Source organism: Argopecten irradians, chromosome 14, assembly GCF_041381155.1.
Source record: "Argopecten irradians isolate NY chromosome 14, Ai_NY, whole genome shotgun sequence".
In the NCBI taxonomy this organism is placed as follows: domain Eukaryota; kingdom Metazoa; phylum Mollusca; class Bivalvia; order Pectinida; family Pectinidae; genus Argopecten; species Argopecten irradians.
In genome coordinates this window covers 6,063,412-6,083,503 of record NC_091147.1, presented here as the reverse complement: position 1 = coordinate 6,083,503, position 20,092 = coordinate 6,063,412, and the positions used below count along the sequence as shown (strand labels likewise).

General features: G+C 31.9%; 1 protein-coding gene across 3 annotated transcripts in view; it reads left to right on the top strand.

Moving 5' to 3' along the window:
- LOC138307971 (kinesin-like protein KIF28P) overlaps nucleotides 1–10,956 on the top strand; it is a 37,999-nt gene extending 27,043 nt beyond the window's left edge. For all 3 annotated transcript variants that reach the window (XM_069248922.1, XM_069248923.1, XM_069248921.1), the window contains 9 exons: nucleotides 904–1,052; nucleotides 1,490–1,627; nucleotides 1,758–1,893; nucleotides 2,088–2,242; nucleotides 3,353–3,472; nucleotides 3,873–4,016; nucleotides 4,673–4,816; nucleotides 4,986–5,042; nucleotides 7,882–10,956. In XM_069248922.1, the coding sequence (XP_069105023.1) occupies nucleotides 904–1,052; nucleotides 1,490–1,627; nucleotides 1,758–1,893; nucleotides 2,088–2,242; nucleotides 3,353–3,472; nucleotides 3,873–4,016; nucleotides 4,673–4,816; nucleotides 4,986–5,042; nucleotides 7,882–7,977 (1,139 nt within the window). In that variant the 3' untranslated portion in view covers nucleotides 7,978–10,956. The remainder of the gene's footprint in view (nucleotides 1–903; nucleotides 1,053–1,489; nucleotides 1,628–1,757; nucleotides 1,894–2,087; nucleotides 2,243–3,352; nucleotides 3,473–3,872; nucleotides 4,017–4,672; nucleotides 4,817–4,985; nucleotides 5,043–7,881) is intronic.
- Nucleotides 10,957–20,092: the final 9,136 nt, after the last annotated feature.

Genomic DNA, 20,092 nt, shown 5'->3' with positions numbered 1-20,092 from the left:
AATCGCTATAGAATTTTCCTAACATGGGTAAAATGGAAGAAAATAATGAAATTTACTATAATATATCTTTTAAAATTCATGTTCGTGTTTTTCTGTATTTATTTACTAAATATTAATAGTTATTCTGTATTAAATTTTGTTTAAAAGTTTTTGCCCTAGGTTTGGTTCAGCAGTGGACACTACATCTGTAGTTTGGCTAATACATGTATATATTCTGTTGGAAACTTACATTGACAACTATTGAATATTGCTATTTAATAATTATATTTAAATTTAATTTAAACAAATTATCTTAATGTATTGTGATGTGTTGAGTTTGCTTTGGGGTTTTCAATGAACATTGCTGTTACATTTATTGTAATCTATGTGATTAAATCTCACTCAAATTTCCATTTTAATTACTATTATTACAATAATTAGTGGTTTATCAACTTCAATATTTTTATGAGTATCTATTAAAAGTAAAAGTAAAATTATTAGATATAATTAACATTACATTTATTTAGATATTGTTTAGGTTGCTTCTTTTATTCATTTCTATATCATCATAAACCCTTTTTATTTGTGTCAAGTATTGCATGTACCTTTAGTTACCACTCAATTTTAGTCATTTGTGATGATGATTTTAAACATTTTGATTCGTCAGTACTGATTGCTGATATCCATTCTGTAAATTCTGATTGGTCGATAGTGATTAGATTGCATGATGATAATTTCATGTATTTTGATTGGCTGACAGTGGTAGATGATAATAGTTTGAGCATTTTAATAGGTCGGTAGTGGTTGGTGATAATAATTTGAGCGTTTTGATTGGTCAGTAGTGGTTTGTGATAATGATTTGAGCGTTTTGATTGGTCAGTAGTGGTTTGTGATAATGATTTGAGCGTTTTGACTGGTTTACAGAGGACATGATCCTCCAGGAAGAGGTAGTCCAAATGCTACAGCTGGTGAATGAGGCCAATGCTATGTCTGAGGAACTGGACAAGAAGGTGAAATTTGAGGTCGCCCTCATGTCACCTCAGGCACGTGGACTCAAGGATGGTCGCACAGCGGTATGTATCACATGTTTAACAGTCCAAGACCTTTCCTAAACTAAAAAGTAATCCTTACAAAAGTCAACTAATGCATGGTAACAAGGGAAATAAAACAACCTGATTTATGAAAATTAATATTTATTTTATTGTAATAATATCCTTCAGAAAACGATAAGTGTATTGTTAACGGTATTAAAGCTAATAACTATGAAATTACATTGTATCACATTAGTTTTACATTCCTATTTCAAAAATCAAAAGTCATTTCGCAAAGGAAACGGGCCTTTAAATGTTTTATAATTAATTATTGGTTTGTATAATTAAAGAATGAAAAATAAAAAAATCAGGACAGATCCAATAATATCTGAAGTGTAAATAATAGTTAAATAATAAAGCTCTATACCATATATAAAAATGATGTTTAATTTAAACATTTAATTATCATTTTTATGCAGGTTATGGTGAAGATGATCAGCCAGGTGAACAACAATGAATGGATGTGGGACAAAAACAAGGCCATCAACAGGAAGTCTCTAATGCAGGAGATCTACCAGGACTTTGTGTCCGGGGAGGAAAACTGGGACGTCCCCAAGGTAAACCTGATACATCCATTTGTGAAATTTGATAAAGATATTGATAGCAGGAATACTATTATCTCCCTTTCATTTATTTTTATATGAAACTGGTGATTTGATCTAATTGAAATTTTCCATGTTTACTCAGGAAAAAGATCCATTTTGGGAGCCGAGTGACCAGGAGATTTTAATAGGCAGTGCCCATCTCCACCTCATGTCTCTAGCTCACGCGTTTGATATTGAGGAGACATTGGCAATCACAGACTACAAGGGCAAGGAAATGGGTAAGTAGGGCACAGTGATCTATGACATTTTACCTTTTTTGATGTTTAAGAATTCCAGCAATGTTTGTTGAATCTAAGAAATGTTATAGTAATGGTTAATGTTTTAGATATCTTGTTATGATTTGTTGATATTTTAGACAACAATACAACAATATTTAAGAAATGTTATGGTGATTGTAGAAATGTATTTCTAGGTCATGTGAAAGTTACCTGTAAACCTTGTACAAAGGATTACAAAGACCTTGGCGAAGATGACTTTGTTGATGAACCTAATGAAATGATTGGCAAAGATTTCTACTTTATTCTCAAACTTGAAAACTGCAGAGGACTTCCACCAAATATAGCAAAGGTAAGAAAAAATATATTTGGTAATATGACTAAAAGTCTAAGTATATATCATATAAGGAATGACTTCAACGTAACGTGAGATGTATCTATCTAAGTAATCTAAGTAGATATCATATAAGGAATTACTTATAACATGAAATGTATCAATCTTATAATTTAAGTAGATATCATATTAGGAATTACTTCAATGTAACCTGAGATGTATCTATCTAAGTAATCTAAGTAGATATCATATAAGGAATTACTTAAATGTAACATGAAATGTATCAATCTTATGATCTAAGAAGACAGCATTTAAAGGAATTACTTAAATGTAACATGAAATGTATCAATCTTATGATCTAAGAAGACAGCATTTAAAGGAATTACTTAAATGTAACATGAAATGTATCAATCTTATGATCTAAGAAGACAGCATTTAAGGAATTACTTAAATGTAACGTGAGATGTATCTATCTAATAATCTAAGACGATAGCATTTAAAGGAATTACTTAAATGTAACGTGAAATGTATCAATCATCTGATCTAAGAAGACAGCATTTAAGGAATTACTTAAATGTAACGTGAAATGTATCAATCTTCTGATCTAAGAAGACAGCATTTAAGGAATTACTTAAATGTAACGTGAAATGTATCAATCTTATGATCTAAGAAGACAGCATTTAAGGAATTACTTAAATGTAACGTGAAATGTATCAATCTTCTGATCTAAGAAGACAGCATTTAAGGAATTACTTAAATGTAACATGAAATGTATCAATCTTATGATCTAAGAAGATAGCATTTAAAGGAATTACTTAAATGTAACATGAAATGTATCAATATAAGTACATGTAGAAAACATCAAAGAAATAAATGTAAGATGTGTCAATCTGATTTCACTATTTTATTCATTATTTGTATGCAGATGATATTTCATCATTCGGAAGTCACCACTTTTAAAAAGATCAATGATATGTAAAAGGGTTAAAGTGTAAAATAAATGATTTTTAATTTCTCTGCTGTGATATAACGTTTTAGCTAAATATATTAAATTTATTTGCTGAATTTAAAAGACATTGTGTTTTAATCTGCAAATATTATAAAAAATTGCCCTTTTTTAACGATCAGAGCCGCTGTAAGTACAAGCATTATACAGATGACAAGTTCACAGAGACAAATGAAGTAGAAAGCATGAACCCGGACTTCAACTTCGAAAAGAAGTACAAACAGACACCTGTTACTGAACAAGTAGGTACAATTACAGTGGGATTTTTTAATTAACTGTACATTGGAAACATAAATATCCTATTTTGCTATTCTACAAAAATTATTCTGAATTTTAGCTCATATCTGATTTGCATTTGTCACCAATATATAACACTTTTGTTATATAACCAACAAAGGTATACACTAAAATGACACTATTAGATGAAGTGACTGCAATCTTTTAGTGACAGGCTTGACAGCAAGTAGTCATAGGATAATGCCAAAATATATATAAGGAATCATCGCGCCTGTGTTAATTCATTGTACTTTGATAATGAAAACAAGTAATTTGATTATGTAATCACATGTCAATTATGGTTTACTTTTATATCATTTTAAATCGTTAGGTTTCTGATTTCTTTTACTCATTTTTCTTTTACAGTACATAAACTACTTGAAAGATGGTTCCATTGTAATTGAGGTATGGGGTAGACAAAAAGGAGATTCCAATGCAGGTGCCCCATCCAATAGCACCGTAGCATCAAAGGGAGCTAAACCGGCTGCCAACAACGCAACACAACAGAAGGTAAATGTTCAGATATAGAGTCTGACGGTTTGATGGTAGGGATAGTGATGTTGTGAGGGGTAAGAGATAATAGAAGACTTTTGTTAGTTCATCAGTCTTAGCTGTGACTATACCTACTAAACAGAGGGTTTGGGGATAGGACTGGTGAGGTAAGGAGAAGTTGGTTCATGTGTCTAAGCTGTGGCTATACATACTAAACAGAGTGTTTGGAGATAGGACTGGTGAGGTAAGGAGAAGTTGGTTCATGTGTCTTAGCTGTGGCTATACCTACTAAACAGAGGGTTTTGAGATAGGACTGGTGAGGTAAGGAGAAGTTGGTTCATGTGTCTTAGCTGTGGCTATGCCTACTAAACAGAGGGTTTGGGGATAGGACTGGTGAGGTAAGGAGAAGTTGGTTCATGTGTCTTAGCTGTGGCTATGCCTACTAAACAGAGGGTTTGGAGATAGGTATGGTGAGGTTAGGAGAATGTTATACTCTTCCTGTGTTTAGCTTCAACTGTTGTACAAAACAAATCATTAGGTAGGTTTTAAGAAAAAGTAATAATTTAGAATAGGTGTGTGGAAAGAGAAGTGATGTGCCGTGTGATCAGATAGGGAAATCGATAATAAATGATATTTGAAAGAACTTTTAAACTAAAGCTTTTCTTTGCTTTTAGAAACCTGACAATAAGGTTAACAACAAATTGAAGTCTACTCCAGCCCCAGCCCCTGTTCCTGCTCCAGTGGTAAAGGAAGACCCAAAGATAGCTGCCGAATTAGACTCCTACAAGAAACGTACTAATGAAGCAGAAGGCAAACTGGTAAGAGCTGTGGTATTGAGGAGAGAGGAGGTATATCTGCTAAACTAAGCATTATAGTATATAGTATAGGCAAAATTATTATTACTACCTATTGTGTATGCTAGCATTCATTACTTAATTGCTTTCACAAAATATTTTGTTTTCTGACAATATTTATTGTATTCTGTAGGGAAGTATCCAGGATCAAATTGCTGCAAAACGGAAGAATGGACAAACAACAATAACGGTATGTCTTTATAACTTCTTTTATAATGCAGTGTATTTGAACAATAAAGTAATCATACATCATGTAGTTAGATTATGAAATAGTCATGGAATGTGTTTGTCAATGAGAGAATATTCTATGGGTTTATATTCTTACGCATTTTATTTTTTTCCATTGTACACACAAATGAGTCAAATTAGCGTTCACATTGCTTGGTAAATTATCTATGGTTTACATTGCTTGGTACATAATCTATGGTCCACATTGCTCGATAAATTATCTATGGTTGAAATTGCTTGGTAAATTATCTATGGTTGACATGAATTGCTTGGTTAATTATCTATGGTTCACATTGCTCGATAAATTATCTATGGTTCACATTGCTTGGTAAGTTATCTATGGTTCACATTGCTTGGTAAATTACATGTATCTATGGTTTACATTGCTCGATAAATTATCTATGGTTGACATTGCTTGGTGAATTATCTATGGTTGACATAAATTGCTTGGTAAATTATCTATGGTTCACATTGCTTGGTACATTATCTATGGTTCACATTGCTTGGTAAATTATCTATGGTTCACATTGCTTGGTAAATTATCTATGGTTGACAATGCTTGGTAAATTATCTATAGTTCACATTGCTTGGTAAATTATCTATGGTTCACATTACTTGGTAAATTATCTATGGTTCACATTACTTGGTAAATTATCTATGGTTGACAATGCTTGGTAAATTATCTATGGTTCACATTACTTGGTACATAATCTATAGTTCACATTGCTTGGTAAATTATCTATGGTTCACATTACTTGGTAAATTATCTATGGTTCACATTGCTTGGTAAATTATCTATGGTTCACATTGCTTGGTAAATTATCTATGGTTCACATTGCTTGGTAAATTATCTATGGTTCACATTGCTTGGTAAATTATCTATGGTTGACAATGCTTGGTAAATTATCTATGGTTCACATTGCCTGTTACATTATCTATGGTTGACATTGCTTGGTAAATTATCTATAGTTCACATTACTTGGTAAATTATCTATGGTTCACAATTACTTGGTAAATTATCTATGGTTCACATTACTTGGTAAATTATCTATGGTTGACAATGCTTGGTAAATTATCTATAGTTCACATTGCTTGGTAAATTATCTATGGTTCACATTACTTGGTAAATTATCTATGGTTCACATTACTTGGTGAATTATCTATGGTTCACATTACTTGGTGAATTATCTATGGTTCACATTACTTGGTAAATTATCTATGGTTCACATTACTTGGTGAATTATCTATGGTTCACATTACTTGGTAAATTATCTATGGTTCACATTGCTTGGTGAATTATCTATGGTTCACATTACTTGGTAAATTATCTATGGTTCACATTACTTGGTAAATTATCTATGGTTCACATTACTTGGTAAATTATCTATGGTTCACATTGCTTGGTGAATTATCTATGGTTCACATTACTTGGTAAATTATCTATGGTTCACATTGCTTGGTGAATTATCTATGGTTCACATTGCTTGGTAAATTATCTATGGTTCACATTGCTTGGTAAATTATCTATGGTTCACATTGCTTGGTAAATTATCTATGGTTGACAATGCTTGGTAAATTATCTATGGTTCACATTGCCTGTTACATTATCTATGGTTGACATTGCTTGGTAAATTATCTATGGTTCACATTGCTTGGTAAATTATCTATGGTTGACAATGCTTGGTAAATTATCTATGGTTCACATTGCCTGTTACATTATCTATGGTTGACATTGCTTGGTAAATTATCTATGGTTCACATTGCTTGGTAAATTATCTATGGTTGACATTGCTTGGTAAATTATCTATGGTTGACATTGCTTGGTAAATTATCTATGGTTCACATTGCTTGGTAAATTATCTATGGTTGACAATGCTTGGTAAATTATCTATGGTTCACATTGCTTGGTAAATTATCTATGGTTCACATTACTTGGTAAATTATCTATGGTTCACATTGCTTGGTGAATTATCTATGGTTCACATTACTTGGTAAATTATCTATGGTTCACATTGCTTGGTGAATTATCTATGGTTCACATTGCTTGGTAAATTATCTATGGTTCACATTACTTGGTAAATTATCTATGGTTCACATTACTTGGTAAATTATCTATGGTTGACAATGCTTGGTAAATTATCTATGGTTCACATTACTTGGTAAATTATCTATGGTTCACATTACTTGGTAAATTATCTATGGTTCACATTACTTGGTAAATTATCTATGGTTCACATTACTTGGTAAATTATCTATGGTTCACATTACTTGGTAAATTATCTATGGTTGACAATGCTTGGTAAATTATCTATAGTTCACATTGCTTGGTAAATTATCTATGGTTCACATTACTTGGTAAATTATCTATGGTTCACATTACTTGGTGAATTATCTATGGTTCACATTACTTGGTGAATTATCTATGGTTCACATTACTTGGTAAATTATCTATGGTTCACATTACTTGGTGAATTATCTATGGTTCACATTACTTGGTAAATTATCTATGGTTCACATTGCTTGGTGAATTATCTATGGTTCACATTACTTGGTAAATTATCTATGGTTCACATTACTTGGTAAATTATCTATGGTTCACATTACTTGGTAAATTATCTATGGTTCACATTACTTGGTAAATTATCTATGGTTCACATTGCTTGGTGAATTATCTATGGTTCACATTACTTGGTAAATTATCTATGGTTCACATTGCTTGGTGAATTATCTATGGTTCACATTGCCTGTTACATTATCTATGGTTGACATTGATGTTCTTTTAATTTATTACCTAAATGCAGATTGAAGAACTGGAAGCCATGCTGGGTGGAAATGTTAACCATACAAGAAACGAGAACCTCGGAGAAAACACCTCTAAAGCTTGTGTTATCCAATAGGAAGGTTGTGTACAAGTTCATTCAATCAAATTCAAAAAAAGAAACTTCCAATGAAACTTAATATTCTTAAGTATTTTGTTGAAAAGAAATTTAGAAAAAACTATTTTTTTTCAGGGATAGGTTGTCTAGCTTATAATAAAATTAAGTTAGACCAACGACAATATATCAAGATGTATATTTTTACTCTCTTGTTGCTTTATCAATATGATTTGGGAAGTAAGATGCTAATATAAAAAATCAATATCATTTGTTGCCATGGAAACATTTTCTAAAATATTCATCAGAATATGAACCAACAAATATTCACGTGGGATTGAATTTGGCAGAAAAGTAGAAATCGTGAAAATAAATTGCCACAGGAAAATTTGTCGTACATAGGTACAATATAACCTTAAGACTACAGATCATGGGTAAACATCACAGAGAAGACTTAGCTAGTCATGAAAATATTTGATTAAGTCTCCACGACAATAAGTGTTGAACTGTCATGAGATGACACAGGTTTATTTTGGTACATTTTATTGTATAAAATATTCAACTGTCTGTCAATGATTTTAGAACATTTTTAAATGGAATGATCTACCCTTGATATCAAATACTTCTAATCTAATTAGAGATAATTGCTGATCATTATCAACTCTTAACGCATATATCTTATATTCATTGTTATGTATTTAATGTCTTTCAAAATCAAAATCTATAACTCTAGTCTCCCTAGTTCAAACCTGGGATTTGGTACTACAGTAGGTATATAGTGGTAAGTCATAATTTCAATGTATGTATAGGATTTGGTAAGAAGTGAGGGGAACTAAAGACTGTGATATCGATTGTTTATAATTAATGCTGCTGTAATATATACAGAATTCCATTTTGTTTCAAATTACATGTATAATCCATTATCTATAATGGAAGTCCCTGATGGCTTCTTTGTTTTCCCAATTTGTAGGGTTTATTACTGTTTCGGTTTTTCTATGATTTTTATTATTTTTTAGAATTATTCTATTTGAACTTAGGTATTCGGAAATGCTTTTTTTGCATTGATATAAAGTGCACAGTTATGTATACACAAGCCTATTAAATACTTGTGATGTTAATTTGTAATATGTATTCATTTGGTACATCTGTTATTTAGATGTATCTATGTACAATCTTCTTTCCGTATGTTAATGGTATGTATATGACATTATGATGACATATCATTGTAACTACTTTATCGAGTGTCTTCTTGTGATTCCGAAATAAAGAATCTGTTGATGGCACCGACATCAATCCGCATGAGCTACATGTTTGTAATACAAAAAATGCTCAAGATGAGTCATGTTTTAATTATTGGTTATTACAAAAAATGTCTTAAATATGTAGTAGAGCTGTAATAGGCTGTTTAGTCTATCATTCCAATCAAAACATGACTTAAATATGTAGTAGAGCTGTAATAGGCTGTTTAGTCTATCATTCCAATCAAAACATGTTGAAGGTAATTATTCCTGTATAGTTATAAACATTCCTTTTTATTTCCATCAAGTACACCTATTAAACTACCACCAGTTATATCACCGTTAGAATATGTTTACAATTTATAAAAACCTGGAGTCAATCACCAATGACAAGAAATCAATGATGATCCACATGTCACTCTAACCTACAACTTTAACTTTTAATTTGTTATTTTGTATTATCGTCGTCACGGGTTTATCGATGGGTATATATTCACAGTTACTGTAATTAATCATATAAATATTATGTAATATATGTGTATTTTACTTACATCTGTATCTAATTGGAACAATGTAACGTATAATTTATATGTATTAAGCTTTACAAAAAATTACACCTGCTACCATGGAACTTAAGCCTGCAGGTAAACATTTAGGTTGACTCTCAAATCTAGCTTCAGTAAGATACATTTGGTTAATTTGATTATGATTTCAAAATCAAGCATTCAACTGTTCTCTATTGGATTTATTTAAGATTTATAACTAAGTGATTTTATTGAGTATTGATTTGTACAAAATCAATTTGTCATTCTGTAACAGCAAGGCGATTTTGGCGCAACATACACGCATTGTAATATATAATGACCTGTTTCTCCTGTGGTTGCAGTGTATACATATGGTCATTTACAGGTAGAATATATACGTACCTGTATCGTCGTAATAACGTTATATTTATTTCACTCACATCTAGCTTTATTGTTTGAAATTGTGTATGTTTCAGTATTTCAATCAGAATATTTATTTAATGCATCTTGTCTCAAAATATCACCGAAATGAATGCTTCCGTTTAAAATGTACCATTTAAAAAGTAATTGAATCTTAAAAGAATTCCGTCCCAAATATACCAGTGAAAAATCACTTTAGATAATTCCGTCCCAAATAGATGAAAGTGAATTAAAAATGAGCAAAAACCTTTGTAAGTTTTTTCACATATACGTATAGGTCATTTCATTATCACATTTGTTTATTGTATAAATGGAAAGCAAAATGTTTTGCTCGAATTAAAGTACTATTTTTTATAATACATGTACATGTACATAAACCTATGTATACTGTTGAAAATTTGGACTTGTCCTTGTGTAATTACAGTAATAATAATTTGAGTAATTAACGATTACTTTACAATATTAATTAAGGAATCTTGTGTTTGGCGTTTTTTTGCGTCCGTCATTTGACCTATGATGATTACATGTGATTTCGTAGTCTTCTGAAACACAAAGAAGAAAAAAATACAATCAGTTTATCAATGAATTAGTTTTGATGGGGTATTTGAATATTAAATCTAGTAATACATAAAAGCATTTGAGATGATGATTTTGATCATTCTCTAGTTATATACATGATAGATTTACTATCACTGGTAATGAGTCCTACTTTATCCAGTGTCTGATGACTGATGATGTACAATGTTGATAATGTTGTTCTAAATATATTTACCGTGTGCAATGATCTAACTCGTTAATCAAATAAAATACTTTATTTCTTACTGCCTGTGTTGTGTTTGTATCCCCTTGCACTGTCTGTCATCAGCAACTATTGAATCCAAAACCTGTAAGCGCAACGTTAAGTTAGCACCGGATTTGGGATTCGAATAACGATTCCGTTGTCAGCACCTGATTCGTTATTCAAAAATGAATAAATACACTCGGAAGTAATAATTACAGAACATAAAAATGGACCAAAACATAATTTCACAATCTCAAAAAAAAAAAAAAAAAAAAAAATACCTCGATAAATTGTTTAATAATTGAAAACTGTTAAATACCTCCTTAGATCGTTAGATCCTAAAACTTATATGGACACCATTTGAACACTTGAAAGCCGTTAAACACCACCTTAGATAATTTTTCTTTATTCAGTTTGAATAACGAATGTTAACATAGCACCGGATTCGGAATTCGAATAACGAAGCCGATGCCAGCACCTGATTCGTTATTCAAAAGTGAATTAATAAGTAATAATTACAAAACATAAAAAACAGATAAAACATAATATCACAATTTAAAAAAAAACCCCAAAAAACTAGACACCTCGATAAATTGTTAGATAATTAAAAACTGTGAAATACTTCCTTAGATCGTTTGATCCTAAAACTTACACGGACACCATTTAAACACTTGACAGCCGTTAAACACCACCTTAGATAGTTTATAGGTCATCGTGTTTTGTCCGTCGTCGTGCGCCGTGCGCCGTGCGTCGTGCGTAAGACTATTTATACAAAAGCCTACTCCTCCTTAATCCTTGGATTGATTTCATCCATATTTGGTGTGAAACATCATTAGGGAAGGACAATCATATTTTATATAAATGAGCCTGGTCTGACCCCTAGGGGCAGAGGGGTGGAGCCCCAAAAGGGCAAATTTTCGTAATTTTATTTTTAAAATCCTACTCCTCCTTCGTCCTTGGATGGATTTCATCCATATTTGGTATGAAACATCATTGGGGAAAGACAATCATTTTTTATATAATTGAGTTAGGTCCGACCCCTAGGGCTGAGGGGCGGGGCCCCAAAAGGGCAAATTTTCTTAATTTAAGCTTTAAAATCTTACTCCTCCTTCATCCTTGGATGGATTTCATCCATATTTGACATGAAACATCATTGGGGAAGGACAATCATATTTTTATATAAATGAGCTTGGTCCGATCCCTACGGGCTGAGGGGTGGAGCCCAAAAAAGGGCAAATTTTCTTATTTTAAGCTTTAAAATCCTACTCCTCCTTCATCCTTGGATTGATTTCATCCATATTTAGTATGAAACATCATTGGGGAAAGACAATCATTTTTTATATAAATGAGATAGGTCCGACCCCTAGGGATAGAGGGGCAGGGCCCCAAAAGGGCAAATTTTCTTAATTTAAGCTTTAAAATCTTACTCCTCCTTCATCCTTGGATGGATTTCATCCATATTTGGTGTGAAACATCATTGGGGAAGGACAATCATATTTTTCATGAACGAGTTAGGTCTTACCCCTGGGGACAGAGGGGTGGGGCTCAGAAGGGGAAACTTCAACTTCCTCTTTTCAGGTTTCGGTCTCTGATCTCAACGACAATTGATCTATAGGGGTTTTAAGGGATGGCAAACAACATGCAAACATGGGGATGGGGTCTAAAATGGTAGTTTTGCTGAAATTTGGCCTTAAAATCTTACTCCTCCTTAATCCTGGAATGGGTTACAACTATATATGGATGAAGGGCTACCAAGTTTGTTCAACAAATGACCTTTACCTATTTCAGAAACTTACATGTTCAACAAAGGAGTTCCTTGTATTGCTTATATTGATTATAAACCACTCCTTTATATTGTGACTTTGTTGTTTTGTGCCACGAGTCAGATGACCGTTAAGGCCCATGGGCCTCTTGTCTTTATTCAGTTTGAATAACGAATGTCAACACCGTATTCGTTATTGCAGTAAAACTTATATGGACATCATTTCAAGACTTGAAAGCCATAAGACGACTCCTTAGATTGTTTTTCATTATTCAGTTTCGATAAAGAATCCGCTACAAGCTCTTAATTCTTTATTCAGTATAACTTTGATATCATTTAAACACTTGAAAGCCGAAAACAACCTCCTTGGGTCGTTTTTCGTTATTCAGTTTGATTAACGAATCCGGTGTCAGCACTATTAATTATTACTTACATGGACACCATTTAAACACTTAGACGCCGTAAAACATCTCCTTAGATCAGTTTGAATATCGAATCCGGTGCCAGCAACGAATGCGTTATTTGGTTTTCAATTTTGAATTGAAAACCGAATAACGAAATCGGTACCGTGTGCTGAAGGTCCGGTGTTCGAATCACTACCAGGTCTAACTTTTATTTTTATTTTGACAAGAACAGAAATAGTTTTATTGGATCGTAAGAAATAAACGCTGTTATTTCAAATTACATGTGATATCAGGTGAATAGAATCACAAATAAAGATAATTAAAAAATTATTCAACCAATGTAATAATAAACAACATACTTTTTTTTTCATTTCTCGTATACAATGTATACATTGTGTCGCGAATCCTGGTACATTTCATACAAGTGGAGACAGTCAATATTGACAAGTTTAGTTAAACACAATAGAGATTTTAACGATTTAAAATATGAACTACTAAGGAGTTGATTTGGCGTTTATTATATAACAATAAAACACACTTCTAGTGGCAATATATTTTTGACACGGAAGACTCATATATTGTCAAGTGACATTTGTTACCTGTAGTGTATTATTAGCTTGACCAAGATCGGTGCGGTCCTGGAAGGCAGAAAGTGATTATACCTCTCAGTACAATAATAATTTGAATTTGTGTTATTAATATTCACTAATCAATGATCAAATTTTGAAATACTTATCTGACATTTAGAGACATTCGATATCTTTTGACATTTTGACTTTTGAATACATTGCAATCTAATATATCTCAATTAGCAAAATCAGGAATAACATAAGTAGCCTTTGAAATCATCTCTACATAACTTTTACTGAATAACGAATACGGTATTGACACCAGATTCGTTATTGAAAGTGAAAACCGAACAACGAATACGGTGCTGATACCGGATTCGATGTTTACACACACAGCCACAAGATACATGTATGTTTTCAAGATGGCCGCCATAGCCGCCATCTTGAAAACACACTTTCAACTTCTTCTCATGTTTTACCGGTACGATTTGGCTGAAACTTGCATAAAATGATCCTGACATAATCCCGACAATATTGTTGTTGTTTTTCAGGTCGATCTGAAATCCAAGATGGCCGCCTCAGCCGCCATATCAAAAACATATTTTCAACTTCTTCTCCAAATCTACCGGTGCGATTTGGCTGACATTTGCATGAAATGATCCTAACTTGGTCCCGACAAAGTGTTGTTAATTTTCGGGTCGATCCGAAAACCAAGATGGCCGTCACAGCCGCCATCTTGAACACACATTTTGAACTTCTTTTCAAGTTTTACCGGTACGATTTGGCTGAAACTTGCATGAAATGATCTTGACATGGTCCTGACATGGTCCCATCAAAGTGTTGTTATTTTTCGGGTCGATCCAAAATCCAAGATGGCCGCCACAACCATTGTCTTGAAAACACATTTTGAACAGCGTGATAAAGCTGTTTAGACAGACACCGTGAATTTGGAATCCATCTGGTCCGTTGAGTTCGGATTTATATGTTTGTAGCTTTGCAGTAATTGTCGCAGTCAGTGTTGGCCAAGAAGAAGGACTACTTAGTTTAGACTCACCAGAATGAGAGGCAATCCCTAATATCTTCAATACTGATCAAAAAAGGAATATAATGTTAAATGGTTTAGTTAGAATTATCAGAATGACAGATAGGCCTCAATATCTTCAGTTATGGTCAACAGAGGTATATGATGTTAAATGGTTTAGTTAGAATTATTAGAATGACAGACAGATCTCAATATCTTCACTATTGGTCAAAAGAAAAATATAATGTTAAATGGTTTAGTTAGAATTATCAGAATGACAGGCAAGCCTCAATTTCCTCATTGTAACCTAACAAGTTGCCCACATATTTAGACTAAAATATAAGAGTGTTGCATTTTTAATGAAAAAGAAAATTGATATAATTAACTCACTAATTTGAAAGTATTCCTTTGGCACTTAAAGATCAATGTTTGTAATAATGTGATAACTAATGTTCATAGTAACGTATAGTGTACTAAATATATCATCCTAATTAGTGAGAAGGTACATCAACCAATCAATATTTCAGAGTTATCTGTAAAATTCACGCATTCAACCGTTATAACGTGTCAGTACGTTAATTAATGCACACTGCATGGAAAACTAAAAAGCGGAAAAAATAGTGTTAAGAACGTATATATTAGGACTGGATGAGGATCGTTTGTATTACTCATAACAGACTTTCCTTTTCCGAATGTCTCCCATGATGCCGACCCACATTTGGGCATGGGTTGAAGAGTTGGGAACTTGTTCATATGAAGAAGGCTCCGGGGTCTGATCCCTGGCCGAGGTAGATCATGCATGCTTCAGTGAGATAGCAGTTCACAAAAGGCAAATAAATACTACCTGTATAAGAGGGTGACAGTGCCTTGTGTACCCCGAAAAACATACTGCAGTCTCAATCGAATACGCATGCGCATACACAGTGGCGGTTCATCAATGACCCTTGCTGTTAATAGGGCGTTAATTAATCAAAAGTTTGTAATTAATCTATTTTAGCGGATATATAGGAAACAAATATTTTCCTATATATTCTATTTTTATATAAACATACAATATACTGGGGCCTAATAATGATCTTGTTTGTAAACATTAAAGAGAACAGTCGGGCAAGGATGGCTGAAGTCGGTAAAAATAGTGTGAATGTATCCAGTATAATTTCTTATGAAATGGAAAAATAAAATCTCTCTTCAAAATCAGTCTGCGTACGAAGAAATTGATTTAAAGTATGGAAATTCTAAAACGTCCTCCCGGCTCACTATGTCCGTGGTTACATTTCCACGCAGCCTCGCTTTCAATGCTTTCAACTTTTCTTTACTTTAATGGTCAGAACTGGGAAACTAAGCAGAACTTGACCGTCGTATTAGTATGTGAGAACTTTTGGAAGGCCAATGAACGCATTTAGACTGGTTTTCTTTGCCCGACTATTCACTTTAAATATACTGGGGCTTAATAATGATCTTGTTTGTAAATATATACTGGGGCCTAATAATGATCATGTTTGTAAACATTAAATATACTGGGGCCTAATAATGATCATGTTTGTAAACATTAAATATACTGGGGCCTAATAATGATCATGTTTGTAAACATTAAATATACTGGGGCCTAATAATGATCTTGTTTGTAAATATATACTGGGGCCTAATAATGATCATGTTTGTAAACATTAAATATACTGGGGCCTAATAATGATCATGTTTGTAAATATTAAATATACTGGGGCCTAACATTGATCATGTTTGTAAACATTAAATATACTGGGGCCTTATAATGATCTTGTTTGTAAACATTAAATATACTAGGGCCTAATAATGATCATGTTTGTAAACATTAAATATACTGGGGCCTTATAATGATCTTGTTAATAAACATTAAATATACTAGGGCCTAATAATGATCATGTTTGTAGACATTAAATATACTGGGGCCTAATAATGATCATGTTTGTAAACATTAAATATACTAGGGCCTAATAATGATCATGTTTGTAAACATTAAATATACTGGGGCCTTATAATGATCTTGTTTGTAAACATTAAATATTCTGGGGCCTAATAATGATTATGTTTGTAAACATTAAATATACTGGGGCCTAATAATGATTGTGTTTGTAAACATTAAATATACTGGGGCCTAATAATGATTATGTTTGTAAACATTAAATATACTGGGGCCTAATAATAATTATGTTTATAAACATACAATATACTGGGGCCTAATAATGATCGTGTTTGTAAACATTAAATATACTAGGGCCTAATAATGATTATGTTTGTAAACATTAAATATACTGGGGCCTAATAATGATCGTGTTTGTAAACATTAAATATACTGGGGCCTAATAATGATCGTGTTTGTAAACATTAAATATACTGGGGCCTAATAATGATCGTGTTTGTAAACATTAAATATACTAGGGCCTAATAATGATCATGTTTGTAAACATTTAATATACTGGGGCCTAATAATGATCATGTTTGTAAACATTAAATATACTGGGGCCTAATAATGATTATGTTTATAAACATTAAATATACTGGGGCCTAATAATAATTATGTTTATAAACATACAATATATTGGGGCCTAATAATGATCTTGTTTGTAAACATTAAATATACTGGGGCCTAATAATGATCATGTTTGTAAACATTAAATATACTGGGGCCTAATAATGATTATGTTTGTAAACATTAAATATACTGAGGCCTAATAATGATCATGTTTGTAAACATTAAAAATACTGGGGCCTAATAATGATCGTGTTTGTAAACATTAAATATACTGGGGCCTAATAATGATCGTGTTTGTAAACATTAAATATACTAGGGCCTAATAATGATCATGTTTGTAAACATTAAATATACTGGGGCCTAATAATGATTATGTTTATAAACATTAAATATACTGGGGCCTAATAATGATCTTGTTTGTAAACATTAAATATACTAGGGCCTAATAATGATCTTGTTTGTAAATATATACTGGGGCCTAATAATGATCTTGTTTGTAAACATTAAATATACTAGGGCCTAATAATGATCTTGTTTGTAAACATTAAATATACTAGGGCCTAATAATGATCATGTTTGTAAACATTAAATATACTGGGGCCTAATAATGATCTTGTTTGTAAACATTAAATATACTAAGGCCTAATAATGATCTTGTTTGTAAATATATACTGGGGCCTAATAATGATCATGTTTGTAAACATTAAATATACTAGGGCCTAATAATGATCTTGTTTGTAAACATTAAATATACTAGGGCCTAATAATGATCATGTTTGTAAACATTAAATATACTGGGGCCTAACATTGATCATGTTTGTAGACATTAAATATACTGGGGCCTACTATTGATCATGTTTATAAACATTAAATATACTGGGGCCTAATAATGATCATGTTTATAAACATTAAATATACTGGGGCCTAATAATGATCATGTTTGTAAACATTAAATATACTGGGGCCTAATAATAATCATGTTTGTAAACATTAAATATACTGGGCCTAATAAGGATCATGTTTGTAAACATTAAATATACTGGGGCCTAATAATGATCATGTTTATAAACATTAAATATACTGGGGCCTAATAATGATCGTGTTTGTAAACATTAAATATACTGGGGCCTAATAATGATCAGGTTTGTAAACATTAAATATACTGGGGCCTAATAATGATCATGTTTGTAAACATTAAATATACTGGGGCCTAATAATGATCTTGTTTGTAAACATTAAATATACTGGGGCCTAACATTGATCATGTTTGTAAACATTAAATATACTGGGGCCTAATAATGATCTTGTTTGTAAACATTAAATATACTGGGGCCTAATAATGATCATGTTTGTAAACATTAAATATACTGGGGCCTAATAATGATCATGTTTGTAAACATTAAATATACTGGGGCCTAATAATGATCATGTTTGTAAACATTAAATATACTGGGGCCTAATAATGATCATGTTTGTAAACATTAAATATACTAGGGCCTAATAATGATCATGTTTGTAAACATTAAATATACTGGGGCCTAATAATAATCATGTTTGTAAACATTAAATATACTGGGGCCTACAATGTAATAATGATCATGTTTGTAAACATTAAATATACTGGGGCCTAATAATGATCATGTTTGTAAACATTAAATATACTGGGGCCTTATAATGATCATGTTTGTAAACATTAAATATACTAGGGCCTAATAATGATCATGTTTGTAAACATTAAATATACTGGGGCCTAATAATGATTATGTTTATAAACATTAAATATACTGGGCCTAATAATGATCATGTTTGTAAACATATACTGGGGCCTAATAATAATCATGTTTGTAAACATTAAATATACTGGGGCCTAATAATGATCATGTTTGTAAACATTAAAAATACTGGGGCCTAATAATGATCATGTTTGTAAACATTAAATGTACTGGGGCCTAATAATGATCGTGTTTGTAAACATTAAATATACTGGGGCCTAATAATGATCATGTTTGTAGACATTAAATATACTGGGGCCTAATAATAATTATGTTTATAAACATACAATATACTAGGGCCTAATAATGATCATGTTTGTAAACATTAAATATACTGGGGCCTAATAATGATTATGTTTATAAACATTAAATATACTGGGGCCTAATAATGATCTTGTTTGTAAACATATACTGGGGCCTAATAATGATCATGTTTGTAAACATTAAATATACTGGGGCCTAATAATGATCATGTTTGTAAACATTAAATATACTGGGCCTAATAATGATCATGTTTGTAAACATATACTGGGGCCTAATAATGATCATGTTTGTAAACATTAAAAATACTGGGGCCTAATAATGATCATGTTTGTAAACATTAAATATACTGGGGCCTAATAATGATCATGTTTGTAGACATTAAATATACTGGGGCCTAATAATAATTATGTTTATAAACATACAATATACTGGGGCCTAATAATGATCATGTTTGTAAACATTAAATATACTAGGGCCTAATAATGATCATGTTTGTAAACATTAAATATACTGGGGCCTAATAATAATCATGTTTGTAAACATTAAATATACTGGGGCCTACAATGTAATAATGATCATGTTTGTAAACATTAAATATACTGGGGCCTAATAATGATCATGTTTGTAAACATTAAATATACTGGGGCCTTATAATGATCATGTTTGTAAACATTAAATATACTAGGGCCTAATAATGATCATGTTTGTAAACATTAAATATACTGGGGCCTAATAATGATTATGTTTATAAACATTAAATATACTGGGGCCTAATAATGATCTTGTTTGTAAACATATACTGGGGCCTAATAATGATCATGTTTGTAAACATTAAATATACTGGGGCCTAATAATGATCATGTTTGTAAACA